The sequence below is a fragment of the Ixodes scapularis genome, unplaced genomic scaffold (assembly GCF_016920785.2).
Source record: "Ixodes scapularis isolate PalLabHiFi unplaced genomic scaffold, ASM1692078v2 PGA_scaffold2__306_contigs__length_199485367, whole genome shotgun sequence".
In the NCBI taxonomy this organism is placed as follows: domain Eukaryota; kingdom Metazoa; phylum Arthropoda; class Arachnida; order Ixodida; family Ixodidae; genus Ixodes; species Ixodes scapularis.
In genome coordinates, this window is record NW_024609857.1 from 120,643,509 (window position 1) to 120,659,001 (window position 15,493).

General features: G+C 46.6%; 1 protein-coding gene across 1 annotated transcript in view; it reads left to right on the top strand.

The window, feature by feature from the left end:
- LOC8024614 (dnaJ homolog subfamily C member 13) overlaps window positions 1–15,493 on the top strand; it is a 160,013-nt gene that overhangs the window by 107,303 nt on the left and 37,217 nt on the right. Inside the window, 4 exon segments of the mRNA XM_040215655.3 lie at window positions 2,947–3,138; window positions 4,610–4,789; window positions 6,876–7,157; window positions 9,845–9,961. Of these exon segments, the coding sequence (XP_040071589.2) occupies window positions 2,947–3,138; window positions 4,610–4,789; window positions 6,876–7,157; window positions 9,845–9,961 (771 nt within the window).

Below are 15,493 nucleotides of genomic sequence, written 5' to 3' on the forward strand. Positions count from 1 at the left end.
TGCTCATCCAGATCGAAACGGGCAGGGGTGGGCATTGAACCCAGAATCCCTAGGTTTTACATCGCGAGCTTTCACTCCACGTGCTCCAAGCTGGGGTGAACTAACAAACTCTGCCACCAGTCCTCCCCATTCCCCTCACCACTCGCAATTCATGAGCGTCACGATCAGCACTCGGGCAGTTCTGGATATTTTACCGTTAATGTGGGTGCTATACAGGTCGCTTTTGTCATCATAATCATTTGGGCCATGTTCTCAGACTGGGTTCTTAGGAACCCGAGCATTCCCCAAGCTCACAATTTTTCGCAGTGCCAAATAGCTCCCATAATAATCCTCCTTCATCTTTATGGCACATCTGTTCTCAATTCCTCTCGCCGGTCCCAGTTCCTAAGTAAGGTGTTTTTTTTGGAATTTGAAAGCACTATTTTAGAAGATTTGAACCATTCATTGATGCGTAACAATGCACCACACGCTTCCGAGTGCAGTACAGCCCACTTATAACAAACTTGGAAATAACGGTATAATGAACAGATCTAATTTAAGCGAAACATGGATATAACAAACGGATTTAATTAAGCAGAATGTGGATATTACAGACAATATAATGAACGGATTTAATTTAGTGAAATATGGATATAGGAACTAAACGCAAAAACAGTCGCATATCGACAACGCAACTAACATGCCCGCCACGCTTCATTCGAACGAGCGAGAAGCTCGCGCTGCATGGCAAGTTCGCCTCTTCTGCAGTACGCACCAATGTGCACCTCTGCGCTTGCACGCGGGCTATTTCGGGGTTTCAACATTTTTGTTCCTCGCTTTCCTGTCCTCCGGGCCCCGGCCCACCATCTTGTCTATTGTATGGGCAAGATGGTGGGCCAGAATACTTCAATCGTGCCACCCTTGCTTCCTTACCTAGTCCCCTAGTCTCGCAAGGTGGGAGCACATCGGCTTATCCACAGCCGCATTCCTCTTCTGCTTCTTGCTGTCTACGGACTTCCGCTTGATCACTTCGCTTCTCTCCGACTACAAACCTACGCCAAAGTTACTCTCAGCAAAGACGCGGACTTCCCCTCCCGCACTACGACTACGAAACTACGCCCGACTACTAAATCTATCACTGCCGACCATGTCTGTCCCCGGATGTTGTGAATTATGTCTCTCCTCGGATGAATTGCGTCAAGGTGCGGGAAAAGACTGTCCGAGTTCGGCCCGTTTGGCACCGACGAAGTACTCTCGGAGAGTATCCACCACAGCGAGAGCCATTTCGGCAGACACCAACTTTCTCGCGGAGTCATAGACATCCTCGTCGCTTTCGGTTGCTACCTCCACATACACATCGGTGCCAAACGGGCCGAACTCGGACAGTCTTTTCCCGCACCTTGACGCAATTCGGTGAACAATCAGGAAGGCGTCCCTTACGAAGCGCGTATAGTCGCAGATCGACGGCTACTTCGGAGCGCATTAAAATCTCGTGCTAAAGCAGCTGATCTCTCGTTTTCTTTTTCCAAATTTCACATATAGCGAAAAATGTATATATAGCAAACTGGTTTCAGATTCCTGCGGCGTTCGTTATATGCCGGCTGTACTGGGTGCATTATCGTTTGCAAGGTCTGTAGGCTTCTGAACTGCATTATACACCAACTCATGTTTACAAACAAACCGGAGCGCCCCTAGCGGACGTCACCAGCGCCGCGCATGCGCGATGGAGTGTGGGCAAGAAGCTCGCCGTCGCCCATAAACAAACAATTAAAATGCGATGTTGTCGGCGTTGGTGCGAGTCCTCCTGCCCTGTTTCGCATTCAAATTGTTGATTCTATGTCTTCCTGGCAATGTCTGACTACCTGAGTGGCCTCAGCGAAATTACCGAGGCTCGTTACACCACAAAATTTTGCTTGAATAATGTGACATGCGACGATTCATTCCGCGTGGACGCCGCAGAATGTGCGCTAAAGCCTGATTCGCATGACGAGATTTCACTCGCATTTTTCAGTCGCGACGTCGCTCAAGCTGCAAAAGCGTGAACCGTAGCTGAGATGGTCGACGTCGATACTGAAAATCGCCAGCAGAATCGAACCAAGTGAATCAGGCGTAACAAGTCGGTGATCGCCACTGGTAACAATGATCAACATCTCTTTGTATCTACTGTTTACATCGAGCCTGCTTACCAACCTTCAAACTTAAGTCTTTTGAGGCCTGCACTTGCTTCTTATTGCAAGTACCGGGCAAACATTTGGTGTACGGGCCGGTGTCGTCTAAAAGAGCAGACGACAGTTTGAACGATCACGCGGCCGCTTGAACTTGAAGGCACGCTGAACGTAGTTCGCAGGTGGTCGGTACAACTTGGAGGTTTTCCGGCGTTCATGTTGGAACAAAACAAATAAATCTGACGACCACAGATATCCGTGAATTCAACTCAAAGTGCTTCCCGCCCAAGCAATCGTGGTCCGACGGCATCTGGTTTTCTCTTTTCACGGCACATTTCCACGTCCTCGGACGAACCGAGCACTTGAAAACTGACCTTCAAACTTTTCTCCACTCTTTTGTTACGGCCCCAGTCGCAGCGTTCTGACGAGAAGGCAGGTTTTTGTCTCGTTCCTTTCAAAACAATGCAGGAATACACGTCTCACATGGGGACATCCGCCCACAGCCCTAGACCGGAAGTGCGTTCGACGCGCCACCACTGCGCTGTGACGTAACAGAGATGAGTTGGTGTATTGCATCATTGCCAAGGCTGGGAGGGTTCTCTGGCTCTCAGTCGAGGGAACAGTGTTCCCCAAAATTGAAGCGCTCGAGAACCCCTACATTACCGTAAAATACTGGGCAAGCGTCCACTCGAAACTTCAGAGATAATCACAAAAAATGGGGGATGGGCGCTTGTCCGGTCATCCATTTTACATATAAATGTAAAATTACATATAAATGTACCGTAATGTTTTCTGGTTGCAGGTGCTGGTGCGTGCAGTGTCCCGCAGCGTGGAGGTGCTGAACCAGAGCTCTGGGCCGGGTTCCCTGGAGGCCCAGGTGTTGTCCCACACGGCCTCCTGCTTGGCCGTGGCCGCCCAGTTCCCGGCCTGCTGCCAGGCCCTGGCCGGCATGGAGGGCCTGGCAAGAGACATCTGCCGGGGACTCTACTTCGAGGTGAGCACTTGACGCTTGACAAGCGTACGCGTGCCGCGCATTTCCACTGCGCCCGCTGAACAGTGCGTGGCGGGTGGGTTGGCAAGGGCCGAGTAAACTACCGGCTTGTTGGGCTGTCAGCCACATCCGAATGTTCATATGAGTAGAGTGGCATTGATGCGCCTCTTTCTCGACTTCTACGTGGCCTCTGAGAAACACGCAGTTCGAGTGTGCAGATAAATGAGTCGTACATCAGGTCAAATTAGAAATCTGACCGTTTATGGAATCGTTGACTTCTAGGGTTTGTAAATCTCCCTTGAACTCCCCGGGTAGGAGTCAGTATGATAGAAAATACCTTGCGACTTTGCTAGGATGTTTCTTTAGCGGAGCATGTAGTGTCCTGGTGTCATGATTCGGCTGGTGGCCGAGAGATAGCGTGGCCAGGCGCACGTGCTTACCCGCGCTTTTCAAGAGCATGGCCCTGGGGAACGGTTTGGGTGCACGGGCCTTGGGACTAAAAGTGCCATTAAAAAAAAAAAAATATTCGGATGCTTTTCAGTGTCTTGCTTGGGCTCCGACTTAGATATGCTTGGTCATCGCTTGGGATACTCTACACTCAGCATGGGACAACATCGAGCACATTGTCAATTGGAGACATTGGGCAAATTATTTATTGAGCGGGTAGATGTTGTCACGTAACAGCAAGTGTGCTTGTAGGTGTGGTAGGAGAATGTGTGGGAGGAGGGGTAAGAGAAAACAAGTGCGTGCTGAGGAGGTAATGGAGAGAGACAAAATAGCAGGGTCGCACAGCCCAAGGCTGGGCTGTGCGACCACTAGGAATGCGAACTTCACTTACCTCTTGCGCGAGCACTAACCTGGGCAGGGTTTTCTTTGGGAGACACTTTGCGCAACAATGTTTGTGCCGTCAATGGACAAATTGTATATCGATTCGTCCATGGAACATCACCGTGAAGCTACTCAATATAATCTGCATTACCACTGGCTTTGCCACGATAGTGCTGGAAAGGAGTAAAGCATGACTTCCCCTTAGATTAAACACTCATCTCATCTGCAAAATGATATGGTAATATAGTACCATATTTTCTGAGCCATTTTTCGTGAACTGTACATGTTTCAAAGTTGAAATTTCATGTGCTGTGGACCATAAAAGTATTTGTTTCTTTTTAAGACTGTTCATTGCGACAATTACACTGGCAATTTGGTGAATGACAGATTACGTCTACGACAATCTCTGCTCGATGCCAGTCATTCGCGCATCGATAAAGCGGGCATCTTTCGAGGTGTGCTTCTGTGCACAAAAATCTTTGATGCACAGAGCGTGAACCAGGTGCGATCTATGCACCGGGTTGCGGAGTACGGATATGGTGCGGAGTACGTTCAGAAGAATATGGTACTTGCTTTGCCACGGTCACAATGATTGCGATGAGGGCCATGGCGGGGCCGAACCGGGTGTGTCCTGGTGCACTCGCAGCACCTCTCGGAGCTGTCCCTGGTGCTGGTGCGCTGCGTGGGGGCCCTGGCGGTGGATGCCTGCCTGCAGACGCTGCTGCTGGAGGCCGGGGCCCTCTTCCCGCTGCTGCTCTTCATGTTCCGCTACGACTACACCCTGGCCGAGGGGGGCGTCGACTCTTCGGCCTCCAGCAACCAGCAGGTGGGCATGCGGATGTGCCGCTTTTTCTCAGAAGCGGCGACGGATCTCGGGCCCACTCTGGGCTGGGCAATTTTCCGGGCAATTTTCCCGGCAATTTCGAGGTTGCCGGCGGGTTGTCCCGTAAATCAGGGGTTCTCGCACCTTTAAGTCACGAGGAACGCCCATCTCCGGCGAAACTTCGATAGTCGTTGACTTGCCTAAACTTTGGTTCGACGTGTTAACAGACACATCTCAAGTTAGGGTGACCACCCGTCCCGCGACTCGCGGAACTGTCCCGCATTGAGGGCTCGTGTCCTGCATCCCGCGAGAAATATAAATATCTTTGAAATGTCCCGCATTTGTCATTGTCGTAAAAGTTACTACGCAACTCATGGCGCTGACGAACAACGGGGCACGGGGAAGCGTGGAGATATCCCTGGTGACCGATATGTAAATTGCGATGGTACAACATTTTCTATCCAAGCATAGCGGGAAGCGACCGTCTTTCTTACAGAACTGACGCGCATGCGCCATTGTGCCTCCCTTCCCTTGGTGGCAAAATATTGCAAAAAACATTGCTCACCAAAAGTTTAAAATAAGTTCTTTTAATTTTCAAATTGTGCTGTGCCAATGCAAAAAAAATTGCTCTAAAAAGTTTTTTTTTTTTTTTATATTATTGAAGACGATTAATTAAGGCAAGAAAACTGCAACTCAAAACGGTTAAAAATAACAACATAAGGAAATAAACATAACAACATAAGGAAAATGTTGGAAAAATTGAGAATCGACAGGAAACCAGAAGCCTTAAAAGATTTACTGCTTCCTCTATCCATTTGATGCATTTAGTTCTGCTGCTTTCGATTTTATGTTTTCAACTTAGGCCCCTTTGGTCAGCATATAGGGCATGAAAACTTAAAATATATCCCTGGGAGTGAAAATTATTAGCTTAATTGCCGCAATACAATTTTCAGCTGTATAATATGCTTTCGGTCAAGACAGGATATTAAATGCGTTAGCAGAGCCCCATTTCGTGGCGTGTGTTGATAAATTTCCTCGAATTGTTACTTTTTTCCGTGGTTTTTTCTTGTTTTTTTTTTTTTTTAACCTGGGACTGGGGCAGAAAGCAGAAACAAATGTTTCCTCCTCCTTCCAGTTTCGGGTTGAAAGGCATCATGGTAAATTACCACCAGTCCGACTGCACACTAAGCTCTTTTTCTCTTTTTTGCAGTTGCCATAGTCGAAATTTCGAAATATAATACAGTTCTTCTAACCCCCCCCCCCCCCCCGGTCAGCGTGTCCCGCATTTCGCTAGCGAGAAGGTGGTCACCCTATCTGAAGTAGTAATCCAAATTAGAAATTGTAATAATCTTTTTTTTTTTTTGTGAGGTTGCATTAATTTTTATGTTTGGTCTGGGAAGTTGAAAGGCTTTGCCGGCAATGCCAAAGATGTGACACCAAGTGTAATACGGGGGCAGCACAGTTTGTTTCCTGTGGGTTACAAAAAGTTTGAAGGTGCGAAATGAATGCCCTGAACTTTTTCGTATAACCGAAGTCGAATGAACTTTTTCGTGTTGCACGAGCAACACAAAAAGAAGAATGTGTAATATGTCGAGCTTTTAACTGCCCGCTCGACTTGCAAGGTATACGACGTGCGACGTCGCCCGACTGGAGAGCACGGGAAAATTTTAACATTAGTAGTATTGGCGTTTTCTCAATGGCTTTTTTTAATTATGATATAATAAATAGCGTGCCAGGAAGAGTGGAGCCTGGGTATTCCTAAAATGCATTTGGTTAGCTAGAGAAACTGCGGGAGCTTTCTTTTAATTGACCTCCCATTCTTGGCATTGATGCAGTAAAGCAGTACAAAAGCCTTGTACTGCTTTGTGCGTACAAGGCTTTTGGCAGCTTGCTGCTACGCCGTCAAATCGCCGCCCGCTTTTCTGCTGCCTCGACACTCATTCTTTATTTTGTTTGGCGCAAGTTCGCCTATTAAACATTTATTTTCAGTTCATGCTTTGTCCTCTTGTCACCTCTATTCGTGACAGTGTCGATGTTATGTGCCACTTGTCACGCAAGGAACTCTGCAACGAGCAATCCATCCTTGCAGGAGGTGCTAAACCAGCTGGCAGAGCAGAGTGTGATTGCCTGTGGCCGCCTGGGTGGTCTACTCTCTGGGGCGCAGTCGTCACCCCCGCACCCTGGTGTGCGTGGGGTGTTGGGCGCCTTGCTGACACCGTACTTGGTGCGCAAGATGGCCCTGCTGACGCCCGCGGAGCTGCTGTGTCTGCTCACTGCCAACACCCACAGCCCGTACCTGATCTGGGATAACGGCACCCGCCAAGAGCTCAGGGACTACCTGAAGACGCAGCAAAGGAGCATGGTGCGATCGGTGCGTATGAGCCTTCCTTGAGGTGCTTGCTGGGAAGTTGGGCGTAACATAGTTGCATGCAGTGTGGTTGCACCACAGTTGAGTGTCTCTCAATAAACTTGCACGCAATTTGGTAGCACAGCCTGTAATATACTTTTCAAAAGTCCATTAAACAGCACTGGTGGCCGCCATAGTTTGGGCGTCGCTTGCTGCGTGAAGCATGAGATAGGATCTGATCCAATCTGATATTTTGTAATGTAGTTAAATGCAATGTAGTTCAATGCTGTGAAGTGTAATGCATTGAGGTTGAGGTTGCATCTAACTTGTGACCATAATGAAGCTGAATGCAATGAAAGTTATCCCATTAAAATTTTGCACTGTGAAGATGAATGCCATGAAGTTGCGTTAAACTTGTGAACCTGATGAGCGTTGTGAAGTTTAATGTAATGAATTTTCATGCCATAAAGTCAAGCAGAGTGTGGTTTTGCACGATGCAGTTGTGTGCAATGTATTTTTGCTCAATGTAGTTCGCGCTTTGTAGGTTTTGCTTGATGAAGTATCAAGCAGCGTAGGTCTTGCACGATGCAGGTTTTGTGTAATGCAGGTTGCTTGCAAAGTAAGTTCTGTGCGATGTAGGTTGTGTGCTGTGTGAGTTTTGTGCATCGAGCGCAACTACATTGCTTCTTGGAAAGAGAAATTAGAGAAAAGAGGAAGAGCTAAGGGACAACTGACCTAGAAAAAAGATACTTATTGCATCTCTCATAAAAAAAACTTAAAAAAAAAAAAGAAACTTTTGGATAAGGCGTAGTTACAGGCCTCAAAATATTGAAGCAGTATTTACACACTCCGTGCGACGCAACCGGCACGCCGGCGCGCAGCCGTTATTGGAGTTAGGCTGCAAGCATCCCAGTGAAACAAGACCACGCCGTGTTTGTCTGTGTGCTTTGAGGTTGAAGCGGTACAGTTGCTCTGGGTTGACAGTATGAATGGCTGCGTCGTTAAGTGTTTCAATAGTTATGCATTGTGTCTCATGGGGATAGTTTCCTGGTTTTTCAACTCTCTGTTGTTTTGTGGAACAGTGACAACAATAGACCTGCACCTTACGACACAAGAAATCGGGTCTCGCGATCATGTGTCGACACGGCACGTGATCGGGAGACCATGCCCTGTGTCGGCACTGTGTCGGCACGGCAGATATATTTTGCACTGCCGCTTCGCATGCTGTTTATTTTTGTGCCAGCGACGCATTCATATCTCAGCACCGATGGGACGGCCCGGAATACCATCCCACACTCGTGGACATGCCGGGCCCATTTTGTTGGAAGGATGCCCTCCCAAGACGTTTCATCCACATTGCACGTGTCAATGATATTTTCGGACCATTATTACATGGAGCGTATAAGGCCAACCAACTTCAAAAGCTACGCAAGTACGAAATGTGTAGGTCACTCACTTCATAACCCCTAAACAACCTTGAAGAAAAAAAAAATGGTAACGGGTGCCGGGGACTGAATCCCGGTCATCGGCATGGAAGTTGAGTGCGCTGTTGACTGAGCTACGGGCCCAGTATGTAGGAAGGGAAGGAGCAGAAGCAGGTGGTGTGAGAAAGTGCACTGAGCAGAGAGGGGTGGAAAGGGCAGGAAGGAGCACTTCCCCTCTCTTGCTAACCAAGAAAATTTGGTGCAAAGGCTTTGTATTTGGGTAATGCTGAAGGGAAGCACGTGCAGCGTCACAATGAGACAGTGGTGTGACGTAATCTGTTTCCATACAAAGACTATCCTTGGCACCACCTGAACTAAGTGCACCACCCACCCCAGGCACTGAAAAACTAAGGGTCATCCTGCCCTAGTCACCGTCCAAACTAAGATTACCACCCACCTTAGAAATGCGTTCGGCAGAATGACCAAACATGCAGCCAATTTTTTTATGACTTCATGTGTGCATTTGTCATCAATCTTTACTCTGGAGCACTTCATTATGCCCAGTTGTTTGTTTGTTTGCACCTTTAAAATGGTGAATTGTTGGTTGTTCCTCTTGAATAAATATCAATGTACGTAGTATGTGCAGTTTTATACAATATGCTGCAAAGGGTCAGCCATAACTTTAAAACTCCTCTTGAGGACACAAGTTTTTCCAATTGTTTATTTAAAGTGAGACATCTATTCAGCAAAGGTATTAAAGAGATTGACAAAAAAAAGGTTGTTCAGTGCTTGGCCACTGCCAGTTGTGGCCATCACAATATTTTCACTGTCACATAAAACTGCACTTCAAACTTGTCCCGTTCCCCAAGAATTTGGTCAGGGAGTTTCGATAAAATAGTCCAGAAAAACCTGAAAAAGGCGGGAAGCTTGGAGATGTCATTTGTGTAGACATCCTATCTGTACACCTTGTTCCTGGTCCCTTCGTGGCACTATTATCATATTAGGTAGTTTTAGTGGATTGCTCCCATAACTCCAGCAACGATACCCTATACTCCACTGACGCCTCTGCGGATTCATCACATCGTTTGCGGGTATTGCCATCGGAGATATCAGAACCATCCGTTAAAACTCCCTAATGTATCGGGACAGAAGTACATCCTTCTTTTCAGGGGCTGTAGTATCGCCAGCAAAATCTGTAAGTCTGCAATATTTTTATTTAAATGGGCCTTCCTGCAAGTGCGAGAGTTGACCAGTTGACCTGGACTGAGTTGTGATTCTCTATCGCAGGGAGAGTGCGACGAGTCCCGCGGAGCGGACTTCCTCTACTCGTCCCACAAAGACGAGCTGGTGGTGGGTGACGTGTATGTGCGCGTCTACAACGAGCAGCCCACCTTCCCGCTGGAGGTGAGTGCTTTCTGTGTCCATCTTTTTCCCATTGCCAAATACCCTCGAGTGGACGTAGCCTCAATGTCACGCTATGCTGTGACATGGTGTCACGTGACCCAACATTGCATCACGTGGTCATGTGACATCATGCCACGTGTCACCGTGACATCGCGGATGACCTACAAGTGCTATGCTTTTTGGGTGCCTTTGGGACGTACCGAAGAAACAGGCAGCTTTTACACCGGTTTTTACGGATCTCCGAGGGGATTGCATCCACACTTTCTATGTGCTCCTTCCAGGCTGGCCTTCTAACCGCGGACATTGCGCATAATTGATAAAAAAAAAAATGTCGTACCAGCATTAAAAAGTGACCCAGAACTAGCACTACACTTTTCTGTGTGACCAGAGTGACGAGGGTCGCCAGTGACGTCACAAGGGTCACGAAGGTCACAAGTGACATCACAAGGGCAACCAGTGACGTCACGAGCATCACGAAGGTCACCAGTGATGTCACGAGTGATGTCACGAGGGTCATTTGTGGCGTCAAGAGGGTCACGAAAATCACCAGTGACGTCACAAGTGATGTCACTAGGGTCACGTGTTACGTCACGAGCGCCACGAGTGAAGTCACCCTCGTGACGTCATACGGGCATACCCTCCCCTTCCCTCCCCTTCCTCAAGAGCTGTGCTCCAATTCGGGATTACAGGGAATTGTAAATGTCTTTAATTTTTTTTTCGGTTTGTTAATACTGAAAACATAACTTGGGCCCTGCTACACGTCCGGATCATTACGGTAGGCTTGTGCGAATTTTAACAACTTTCGATTACAGTATAGACCACTTACAACGTAACCGCTTATAGTGCAGGACCGGGTATAACGCGGCTTTTTTAAACGACCGGTTCGCCTCCCATAGAACTCCATGTAATTACATACCACTTAAAATGCAGGCGCGCGAAGGGAAATACCGGTTGTGCGGTTTTTGGAACAGCCCGGCGACCGCGCCGACTGACCGACCCAGAGAGCACGCTTCCCTGTGCGACTCTAGATAACGGCGCGAGCCGCAAGGCACTCGCGGGGCAAGGAGGTTGCTCGAAGAAGCGGGGAGAAGCGAAGAGTGAGGCTTCAGTTGCCATAGCGACGGAGGGATGCACGCATGTGTCGTTCACGTGCGTGCGTCCCTCGCTGCGGTGGAAAACAACCGCAACGACAGACCAATCGCAGGTCGAGGAGAAGTGTTCGCGCGTTGCATGCCGGTCGCGGGCCGGCCGGCCGGCTGCTTCTATCCGCAAACATGGCGTCGGTTTTGATCGTCGACATAGATGGCATAGAAGCTCATCGGTCCGCGTAAAAGCGCCATTCTTGACTTTGAATTTTCGTTGTGTGTCGCTATGATAACCCAGCACGTACTAGAAGGGAAGATCCACCTACCCGTGCGGCGATGTTGTGGCGGTACTCTCAAGATGGCAGAAACGCCCGTGTCGTCGTGTTTGTTTACTTCGACTACAGTGGTGCTTTCTGAGCATTTGTGTTTTCGAACATCGCCCGGATTTCTTATTTGGAGCATTTCATGCCTGTGCTCAAGTTGAAGGTATTACTAGCGCGTACCGTATAAAGGATGCGAATTTTCTCGCGTTTTCATCGCCGGAGAAAAGTGATTAGGGTTAGCAATCCTGAACGCTCGCAACGTCCGTCCGCAACCCGCGACGCCGTTAAAAGGCTGCACCAGGCAAAAGTCGCTCATTTCTTTCAAAATTTGTGACACACTTGAGAGAGAAGTGTACTAGTCTGGTGAAATAAAGACTTTCCTCAAACTAAAGCTTTATTTTTCATTTAACATAAAATAAATTCTTTTACAAAGGTAAGTGGTCTGATGGCATGCATTTTGACTGAAAAATTTATGTTTTGGTTATAGCGCGGTACCGCTTACAGTGCGGATTTTCGCGACTCCCGCGACATACGTTATATGCGGTCTACACTGTATCGCCTCAAATAACATCATATTGATTTTAACTCTGTATCAAACATTGACAGTACCTAAGTGTTTTGCAATATTTCTCATTCTCTATGTCTGTTTTGGATGGATAGGTAGCATTGTTGAGTGTGCTTGTCTATCCATTCAATGGCACAGTAAATACAGTAAATTAAAACAAAATTTGCTGGAGCAGTAAATCAAGCCTAAGAATAATCTAAACGGGTTCGTTGTTTTTTTTTTATGAAAGCATATTTATCATTTATATTCAGATTTTCTTATGAAATTCCGCTAATAAAATGTCATGATGTACATAATCATATGGCAAAAGCTTTGTCTTCTATCTAAAGTCAAAACTGCAGTTTTATTGCAACCTTCAGAATTTGAAGAAAACATCAATTTGGGTGCTCGAAATCGTTATGTTCTAACATTATTTGAGTGGAATATACTATATTGCCTACCGTATTTACTCGCAGAATGAACGCACTTTTTTTTCCGAAAAATCAATGCAAAGGTGGGGGGGGGGGGGGGGGGCATTCATTACGCGAAGTAAAATTTTTGCGTCCGTATTTACCCGCATAATGAACGGACCTTTTATCCTAAAAAATCGACAAAACTTCTTATCTCTTTGCACGCGGCGTGTGACCCCTTAACCAAACTGGGCTGTGTAAAAAGAAAAAAAAAAAGCTCCTCTTTGTTTTGTTTTTCTCTTAATTCCGTGGTTCTTTTTGTTTTTTTGCCGCTTTTCGCAAGTTATTTCGTTTGCTTAGGCGTTGCTGAGGCGACGGCTTCTCCGCTTTTCTTTATCTCCTTGCGCCCGGCACACGACCCCTAACCAAACTGCGCTGTGCAAAAAAAAAAAGCAAAAAAAAAAAGCTCCTCTTTGTTTTTTTGTTTTTCTCTTAATTCCGTGGGTTGTTTCTTTTTTCCGCCTTTGGCAAACTGTTGTGTTTGCTTAGGCTTGCTTACGTGTTGTTTAGGCGAGGGCTTCTCCGCTTATCTTTTTTATCTCCTTGTGCGCCGCGCGCGACCCCAAAGTTCAGACTGGGCTGTGCAAAAAAAAAAAAAAAGCTCCTCTCCATGTTTCTTTCTTGCTTCAGTTGGATCTTTTTTTATTTTTTTTAACGCCTTTTGCAAGGCGTTTTGTTTGCCCACGCTGCCCATGCATTTGCAACCTCGCTGCACCAAGATAGAAAAGTGTGTTCATCTTTCGCGCGCGTGGGGGGAGGGGGTCAAATTTTTGACGTCCTAGTTGGGGGTGCGTTTAATACGCGAGTGAAAAAAAAAAGTCGAAATTTTGAGAGCCGACTTGGGGGTGCGTTCATTACATGAGTGCTTTCATTGTGCGAGTAAATACATGTATGATTTTATACCTGAAATAACCATTCAGAGCAGTTATGTACTCCCTCATCAATCAGCGTCTTGCTACCGTGCCTTGTGCTTCTATATGCAGTTAGACTGCCAACTAGGGAATCAAAGCTGTCATGCTGGAGATGCCATCAAAAGGTTGCACGGAAGCAAAAAGACAAAGTAGACAAATTTTTACATGATATTTACACTGCTAATAATGAAAATCTAATGTGTGCTTATGCTCCGAAAGTGTTTTTTGCTGCCCCAGAACAAACTCTTAGCTGCTCCGAAAGGTGCTCCAAAATGACTGACCAGTCACATCGCTAAAACGGTGAAGGGACGTCTGGAGCCCAAGGACCAACCCCGTGTCTGAGAATGTCATACCACATTCCACATGGCAGCACGTGCCTTGAGAGCACCTTTGATTGGATGCATTTTGTTTTTTGGTACATTCGTGAGATGAAAAATTCTGAAGGATGAGGTGGGGTGGTGCGACAGTTAACGTACCACACCGGGGTCAAGGAGACCGGAAGTTTGTATGCAGAGTCCACTAAACTTTGCTTTTCGGTAGCTTTCTAACCTTTATTCCCATTTGATTAGTACGGTTTCTTTGTTCATATATCTTGCCCATCTCTAGTATAAACAGTCACGAGTCTATCTTTCTAGTATGCACAATTCCCACGCCCTCTTTTCTTCATCCTACAAATCGAGAACAATCTCTACATGTTTGGTGCTGCAACTTAAATTTTCACGAGCGAGTGCGCTTTTAGCAGTGCCCCAACTGTCCAGTTGTACAAGTAATTGTGTTTTGTTTCTTATTTTCTTTTTATCATTTGTTTTCAGGTCATGTTTGGATATACCAGTGTCTAGAGTGACTATAAATTCTCAAACTGGATTCTTGGGAACCCAGAGGTTCTCCCAGCGTACCCTTATGGGTTCTCTAGCCCCCAAATAAAGAGTTTCTTTAGTTTAAACGCTAATTTAGAGCAGATCGGAACCACCCACTGATGCATAACTAGGAGAGGAGTGCTCTCTAGTATGCACGTTATTGCTTACACGGTCCGTAGGCTCGTTTATCGTTTCATTGCATCAACATCGAGACCAGGAAGGGTTCCTCTGCCCATGTCCCTCGTGGTTAGAAAGTGAACCTAGACAATTGCTTCCCAAACTGGGTTCCCGGGAACCCAGAAATTCTCTGGAGTATCCTCAAGGGTCCCCCAACTCCCTGAATTTTTTTGACCATCTTCCTAACTGATGTGTTTTTCAGTTCAAGCACTATTTTAGCAGACCTAAGTCACCCTTCTACGCACAACTAAGATTCTAACACTCCCTGGGATGTACAGGGTGTCCCCCCAAGAAATTTACAGGTTTTTTTTTTCCACTGCAAGAATAAGCTATGCATTGCCGAACGCTCATTCTCTGGCCAAATGTAGCCCCAGCAGTCTGAACGAGGTGCCAAGGTTTCAGAACTAACCATTGCCTTGTTCAAAATTTATTAGCGATTTTTTCAAATTTTTAATAAGAAAATGGCAGTCGGACGGACCTCTCAAATACACGGAGCTGAATGGCGCCAGTTTCCGAAAACGGGCTCCATTTTACCATTAAAATTATTAGGGAATTACTTCTTCTGACTGAAATAACAGTTTGTTCTGTCATCTGGTTCAGAGCACTGGAGCCAGATTTTGGCAGAGAATGAGCGTCCGGTGATGCATAGTTTATTTTTGGGATAAAAAAAAAAACACTGTGAATTGTTTGTTGGGACCCACTGTACATCATTGTTTATGGTCTGTAGGCCTGTGAACCGCTTCCTTGCATTAATGCTGGTAGTGGAAAAAATTCCTCCACTGCCATTCAAGGCAGGTGACGATTCCCCGAGATTGAAAAGTTTGAGAGCACCTGCTCTGGTCTATAGCTGTTCCTGGATATAAATACCTGCACATGAGCTTTCTCAAAGCTTTTTCTATCTTAAGGAACGCCTTTTTCTCAACTGGCAACCGAGGAACCCTGCCTGGTTTTGGCATTGAGGCAATAAATACTGCAAAAACCTGGATTCGCTAAAAAAAATTTTTTTTTTTATTCATGGATTAATGGAATTAGATCTTCCAAACCTGGGCTTAAGCTCACTCTTTCCTCGAGAGCACGGATGACCAAGAAAAATTGTGAGCTTGGGGAACCCCCGGGGTGCTTGGGAGGGTGCCTGGGATCTAGGAACCCGTGCCTGTGCAAACAG